General features: G+C 31.7%; 1 protein-coding gene across 1 annotated transcript; it reads left to right on the forward strand.

The window, feature by feature from the left end:
* Positions 1 to 4361: 4361 nt before the first annotated feature.
* On the forward strand, positions 4362 to 7552 carry LOC116022110 (probable WRKY transcription factor 40). Its single transcript, XM_031262679.1, has 5 exons — positions 4362 to 4462; positions 4739 to 4798; positions 4893 to 5177; positions 6077 to 6193; positions 7007 to 7552. Exons 1-5 carry the CDS (start codon positions 4397 to 4399, stop codon positions 7361 to 7363), a joined length of 885 nt encoding a protein of 294 aa, XP_031118539.1. The 5' UTR covers positions 4362 to 4396; the 3' UTR covers positions 7364 to 7552.
* The last annotated feature ends 338 nt before the right edge of the window (positions 7553 to 7890 follow it).

A 7890-nucleotide genomic window follows, 5' to 3' on the forward strand; every position in this document is an offset into this window, starting at 1 on the left:
TTTTTTTTTTTTTTTTTTTTTGGGGGGGGGGGGGGGGGGGGGGGGGGGTGGTGGTGGTTACTGGTTAGTAAAACAATGGGTACAAGAGTAGGAATAATCAAGACGTTAGGTTTATTGTGGCATCAAAATCAAATATGAGAAAATTCAAATAATTGTGGTTTTTTTTAAAAACATAAAAAATCATAGAATTCATTGTATGGCATCATCATCAAACGTGGTAGTAGGTTTCGCAGACATTCCGGACTTTTTAGTTTTTAGACAATGGACAATTGTCAATTGCGTCATAATGATGACGTCATCGTTATTGAAAAAGCATACTCCAAGTAATATTATGAAAGACTGAGCGGATTATATTGACTTGAAGGTCTCTATGGGCTACCTCTTACGTTGCCCCAAAAGGTGGGGAGGGAAGGGAACATCAGAATTGCATGAGATTTGTAGAAAATTTGACAAAATGGGATTGATGACGCAACCTTACCTTCGTCATTAGGCATGTGGAATTGTTTAAATGGGTTGGTAAGATAGTACTTTTTTATGGAGTTAATATATAACAATTTTTTAATTTTCCAATCTTATACTGTATTTATCTGGAGTTTGGTTGGAATGAGAGAATTAAAAAGTAAAGAATTGTAATTTATAGAAAAGAGAATAAAGTGAAATTCAAATTACATTGTTTGGTAGGTAGGAATAAAATGATTGAAAATTGAAAGAGAAGAAGTGAATAAAGACTAAAATGTCTTTGTATAATAATAACAGTTAATACGATTTTTAGTCCTAGATTTATAGGTGACAGTCTACTTTAAGTTTTTTTTATCAGAACATTCACTTTTGGTCTTAGTATTATTGTGGCATGATCATTTTTATCTTTTATCAACAAAACAGTTTAAATATCGTTAAATACAATGACATTTCGGTACTCAAATATGAATGTTTTTTTTAATAAACACAAAAAACATAACAGTTCAACCTATTTTGTTAAAAAAAAAAGATTAAAATGTCTTTTTATTTAACGAAATTTCAACGATTTTGTTGATGGAAGACTAAAAATGGTCATGCCACAATAATACAAAGACCAAATGAGGATGTCTTAATAATAATAAAAAATGACTAAAAGTGGGTTGTCACCTAAAAATCTAGGAAAAAAATAGAATTAACTTATAATAATAATTTCAAAGGCAAAATAGTAACTCACTTTGAAATTAAAATTTAACCGCCGGAGAGTAGGAAGTGCAAAAAGTTCAGGGGGCTTAGCTTCTAGCAGCTTAGCTAACTACTTTGCAATAAAAAAAGAAAAGAATTTAGCCCCTCGTTGGGATTTACTTTTATTATTTCAATGAATCACGTTCTCACTTAATTTAAACTTTTTAAAATCAAAGTGTACACCAAATATCAGAATAATTTTTTTTCACATTTAAATGACTAAGAAAATATAAACTTTCCTGATTATCAAACAATCTCTAAGTGTGGTCTTAGTTTGAACAAAAGTCATAATTAATGGTAGACAACATTAGTGAAGGAGACATATTTATTAGGTTCCTTAGAAAGTAGCAAGGGTGATTGTTGAATGTTAAGTTCATCCATACATCTTATTGTCTATTTGTAGTCGTAAATTTTAATGAAAAAAGGTTGCCTTACGGATTTTTGTCCATGAGACATGTCGGGTTGTAAATAACTGCGTGTGTAAGTATCACAGTTTCAGTTACAAGTATTAAAATATTTATTATTACAATCATTTTTACCCTAAATAGTATTATAATTTCATATATAACTATTACAATATTTATCATAAATATCAATTTTTATTTTTAATTCAAATTAGTATTAAATTTTTCTACAATAAGTATTAATTTCTTCCATAAATAACATTTCACATATAAGTATTACAATATTATATTTACATTAGAATTACACTTTTAAGTATTAAAATTTCAATTATCGCGTATAAGTATTAAAATATTTATCATTAGTGAGTATCATTTACCCTAAATACTAAAAAGCATCACAATTTTGATCACATATAAATAATACAATATCTTCTCCCAAAAGGTTGAATCTCCAACTCCGACTTGACAGGGCATGTAAAATGATATAAATCATGGTAACTCAATGGGTCAGCAGACAAGGTCAAATGCCAGTGCGCACAAGAGATCTGTCCACTTTGGGCATAATCTCACACTACCGCTGCCGAGTTTCGAGTCTTCTAGATCTCTTCTCCAAATACGGTCTACTGAGCTAGTGAGCTAAACCCGTGCAAGCAATATTACAACATCTATTATTAGTAATAGTTTATTTATTTCAAATTGATATTAATTTTTTTTGTAATTAGTATTATGATTTCTATCATAAATAATGAGTAATTATCATAAATTTCACCCGTCTAATACAATTGTGACTCAATTTTAATATATTCATTAGATTTAATTATTTATACGAAATCGAAGGCTAAAAATAAATAATGAGAACTAGGGTGATACTATTATTCTACCATTAATTAAACTAGTATCTTGCTAAAATATGAAGATAAATTAGCGCAAATCATACTATCAATTAATGTTCGTCTTGAGCAGGGGCGGTCTCACAAAATATATATATCATCCTTCGTATTTGCGTATATACACGCAATAATATATTATATATACAATGAGGAGGTGGGGTTATATCTGATATTGTTTCAAAATTTCTACCCTATTAAATAACTGGAAATTAACCAACAACTAATATAATTAACCTTCTAGAAGAAAGGAAAATAAAATAAAATAAAATAAAGGAAACATAAAGAAAAGACTCGGACCACATGTGGAAAAGTATATGCAGATATTAATGAATGGGTATACATGTGTGTCACGAGGTGACGTAACTCCAGGTGTCGACATATGACATAAGCATTTGTTAATATAATGATGCCATTTTTTTCTTTTTAATATTCTTTCAGATTCGATTCATCCACGGAATTCCCAATCAGTTTTACTATTCTTGAGAACGACCAAGAATTGTCTTCCATCCACTGGTCTTTACTTAATGGGATATGATATTTATTCATTGAGTATGGTTGACCGGTTTAACTATCAGAAATGTGTATCAAAGATTGTTATTGTTTGGTTGATAGGTTTTTAAAATATTATCATAGACTTTGATTACCCATTAATTGTAAAACTCATTCCCTACTAAAATAAGGGTTTCATTTCCTTCATTCTCTTCTTCCCCAACTATTAATAATCATTCTCATTCTACCCTACTACAAAAAAATGCAAAATACTTTCACAAAAACCCATTATCATTACCAAAGTATTTGATACCCATTTTGATTCCGATTTTCATCTGCGAACCAAACACACCGCAAATGTGTCCAAAATATTTGACACAAGCTAATTCATAGGCACCCGATAAATGAAACCCATATGGGGTAACCTAGTTAAGTTTGCTAATGATTCAAACTTTAAATTCCAGCTTTCTTGGATTGAGCTGATCAACTATGGACAATCTAGGCTTATTTATATATTTGTAGTCCTTTGTCAATTAGCACCACAATGCGGAGTTTATCTAATACACGCTCTCGAATAATGACTGCAGAGTTTCCTTTGTGACCTAAAATAAATAAATAAATAGAATTGAAGCCACATGGAAAATTATGGGAAAAAAAGTAATTTTCCAATAAAAAAATTGGAGTACTAAGACAACTTAATTAAGTGGAACTAGAGCATCTTAATTATTTTTTTTATTTTATTTTTGAGGTGCTAATCAGGAGAGAGGAGAAAAAGTAAAGAAGGAAAAAAAGAAAAAAATAGGTCTAACGTGGGAAAAAAAAAAAGAAGCATAGGATGCGCTAGTCGGCACGTTAACTGCACGCGCTCGATTGGGCACTGTGTTGCAATGCACGCTACCAAGGCGTGAAAATCCGTGATTTTGTTGGTACCCACAAGTATGTCAAAAATAAAATTTTTACCAAAAATCTCTCTCTTCATCCTTTCTTTTCCACATAAACTTGCTTTCTCAAATATCACACCAAAATCACCAAAAAAAAAAAAAAAAAAATTTATTGGTGATGCTCTAGTTTTATTGTATTGAAAGTTGTAACAACACTACTACTTTACATTAGTAATTAATAATGAATAATTGACCAAGACTTAGCTTGAATGACCTCTTGAATGAATTGCAAGTCTTTGTTTGATAGGTCATAGGCGTAAGCAAATTGGCATTAGCTGGTCGGCAACTTCCAGCCACTTTACATTATTTCTACATACGCCCATTTAATTTAATATATGTTTTTTGTCGCCTTCCAAAACCAAAAGAAAAAACATGTTTAACCTCGTCCTATAAATATGCTCACTTTGTTCCCTGTTCCCTCTTCATTAGCACTTAGCACAAAATTCCTCTCACTACAACAACGAACAGTATAATGGGCTACTACAGTTCTAGCTTGGGAGATAAATCTCTTGCCATTGACCTCAATACTTCCATTAATGTGAGTTCCACAACTTTTTTCTTAGTTAAATTAAAGGTTATAGATCTCTGGCTTTTTATTTTTTATTTTTTGAGTGATGCGGAAAGGAAAACGTACTCACAGTCACTACTACTGATAGTGTGCATCGGATAAACTTCACCTGTTCAATCTAATTTAAAAAGGCCAGTAGGCTGCTTTCACTGAAAGTACACTCGAACTTGTAATTTTGTAGTTACTAAAGACGCCGGACCAATTTGGCTAACACTGTTCATCACTTCTTGTTTTATGAATTTAAAGATGGATTGTGAAGCCGCTGATACTTCTGGCAATAGCAACTCATCTGTGGGAGATCAGAAGGTGATATGATGACAGAAATTAATTTGCTTTTACCATACAAAAATATTCAATTCTGCATAATTTCTTACTGGGTTTTGTTTATATATGTATATAGCATGGTTTGTTGATGGAAGAGTTGAAAGTGACGAAAATGGAGAACAAGAAGTTGACGGCAAAGCTTACAGAGGTGTGTGAAAACTACTGCGCCTTGCAGAACCACTTCTTAGGGCTTCTGAAGACCCACGGCGCCGACGACGACCTCCTCGGGAAGAGAAAGTCGGCCGACGACGACGGCGACTGCTACGGCGCGGCGGCAGCGTCTTCCCCGAAGAGGCCCAGGGAAACAAGGACACCTGTATCTAGGGTTCGTGTGAAAACAGATCCCTCTGACATGAGCTTGGTAAGTACTTTTCTTGCACCGTTCCACTTCAAAAATGAGTAATACAAAGGATAGAGTTCAGATAAGTTACTATAAAAAAAAAAGTACTACCTCCATCCATTTTAGATGTCTGATTCGCTTAACGAGGGAAGTTATTTTTAATTTAATTTTTTTATAACATTTAGTTTAGCATTAATATATAAAATTTATATATTTAGAAACTACATTAGAAGTACTATTAAATACAAAAATTAAAAATTAAAAATAATACAAAATTACTAAAGAATATAAGCAATGAAGGAAGTGTTATTTTGACCAATAAATAATAAATAGGGCAGATAAAATGGGACAGAAGGAGTATAAAAATATTCATGCCCTAAATTAAAAACATCTTACCATTTACTAAAATTTTAAGTTTGCAATAATTATAAAATTAATTCCTATTTATTTTTATTAAAATCCTCAACTACTAATGAAATCCTTATGAACAGCTAAGATCAGTCATCATAACATGAAGACTTTTTTTTTTTTTTTTTTTTTTCATTTGATCTTATGATATACAAGGAAAATGATAGATATATAATATTCATCATGTGTATAAATTTTATTAGGTAAAAAAATTGAATGAATAAAAATAATGGTCCACTATTATTTTAATCCATCAGAACATGATACACCTAAACAGAGAATAGAAAGTGTGAATGAGAAAATTCCATATGACACGTAGGAATGTCGTGTCCGATGAAAATTTTCCTGACAATAGGATCAACTGTACTTCTGTACAATGATTTTTTTTATTATTAACTTTTTCAAAATTGGATAAAAGTCAAGGTTTTGGTCAAAGTAGAGTAGTTGGTCTCTATCTCCATATACAGATGTATGTGGCAGTGGTTTTTGAACAAAAATTGTGTTTTTGGCAGGTGGTGAAAGATGGGTACCAATGGCGGAAGTATGGGCAAAAAGTGACAAGAGATAATCCTTCTCCAAGAGCCTACTACAAATGCTCTTTTGCACCTTCTTGCCCAGTCAAAAAGAAGGTTAGTTAGTTCATCTTCAATTCCTAGTCTCCTTTGGACTTTGATTCCAACGAAATTCATTATTTCATCCAATTAGAACCGAATGAATGATTATATTTTGAACAAAAAAAAAAGATTGATATTGAATTGAATGAATTAATGTTACTTTTTGTAAAACTTTATAATATTGTGTATTTTGAGAAATTATACAATATATACAAAAGAACGAAATATAACTTATAAAACATAAGGTACAACTATGTAAAATACGAAATACATAATAGTATAACTCAGGATATTATTAAATTTTTATATTTAATTAGAATATAATTTTCATATAACTCGTTATTCATGGCCTACTCTAGAGTCTTGATGTACCATCTTTTTGGGTGGATCAAAGAAACTCATAGTCATTATCTGAGACTGTGTCTTGGTCGAGTAAATCTCGTCTTGTGATCTTAACTAGCAAATGACTATAATGAGGTAAACCAACTTAAGTTATCCATAGTTGACCGTTTCAAATCAAGAAAGTTAATAAATCGCTTCCACTAATAGCCCGACCAACTTAATTGATTGAAGTTGTCCCTCTAATGTACCCATTTTTAGTTACTTCCTACAAGAACAAGTTAAAATTCAATCAATTCAAATTGATCTAATATATAAAAGTGAAATTTTTCTAAGATTAAAAGTTGAATTGTAAGTTTAAATTTATTGAAACATAACCATTGAAATTGTTACTTCTACAGTTCTACTCATTCAATCTTGACTCGAGTATAAAGTAGTACAAAATCGATATATGGAGTAATTAAATGAGCAATATATATGTATGTGCAGGTACAAAGAAGTGTTGAGGATCCATCAATTCTAATAGCCATATATGAAGGAGAGCACAATCACCCACACCCGACCCAGCCCGAAGTATTATCCGTTCCATTACCACAAGGCTTCACACCACAATCAATCTGCAGCCCGGTTTCAGATGTAGACAATTCTTCGAGCCCTGCCCGATTGGATATTCGGGCCAAACTTCAGAGATCTCTTACTTCAATTGATTCAGTGGAACTCCAACACTTTTTGGCTGAGAAAATGGCTTCTTCTTTGACCAAAAACCGGAGCTTCACGGATGCGCTGGCGGCGGCGATTTCCGACAGAATTCTCCTCGACCATGCGCTAGCAGATTCATGTTCATGATTCCATCCATCAACCTATGTAGTTTAGTACATTAAAGTGTACAAAATATTAATAATATGGTGCATCAAATTAAACCTTGTTGGCCGTACGTGTGATATTAGAATAGGAAAACAAAATTTGGTTCAATGAAAAGAAACAATTAATGTAAATTTGTTGAATGCCAAACTAGGGTAACAAACTTGGAGGTTACATGATGCGATTGATAAGGTTTGATATTTGAATGATGCAGCACTAAAACCCTAATCTAATTGAATGATACAACACTCAAACCCTAATCTAATTTATGTCGATGTAGGATCATATCATCAATCGATTTTTGTGAAGAAAAATATAATACAGAGATAAAAGATACGGAGTAATCAATTGCAACAACAAAGGATCTAGCCTAGAAAGAAAAGTACGTATTGACGGATTCTTAATAGTCTAGACATACACCATAACATGTTCACTAAATGCTTTCACCGATTTATCTAAAATATTTCATTATTAGAGTTTTTTTTTATGATTAATGGTAAATAAATACTAGT

Source organism: Ipomoea triloba, chromosome 6 (genome assembly GCF_003576645.1).
Source record: "Ipomoea triloba cultivar NCNSP0323 chromosome 6, ASM357664v1".
In the NCBI taxonomy this organism is placed as follows: domain Eukaryota; kingdom Viridiplantae; phylum Streptophyta; class Magnoliopsida; order Solanales; family Convolvulaceae; genus Ipomoea; species Ipomoea triloba.

Excerpts from the sequence above, each read along its gene's own strand:
- LOC116022110 (XM_031262679.1), top strand. The coding sequence starts at position 4,397 with ATGGGCTACTACAGTTCTAGCTTGGGAGATAAATCTCTTGCCATTGAC. Across the intron at positions 4,463-4,738 it reads ACCTCAATACTTCCATTAAT|ATGGATTGTGAAGCCGCTGA; the intron begins GTGAGTTCCACA and ends ATGAATTTAAAG. Across the intron at positions 4,799-4,892 it reads CATCTGTGGGAGATCAGAAG|CATGGTTTGTTGATGGAAGA; the intron begins GTGATATGATGA and ends ATATGTATATAG.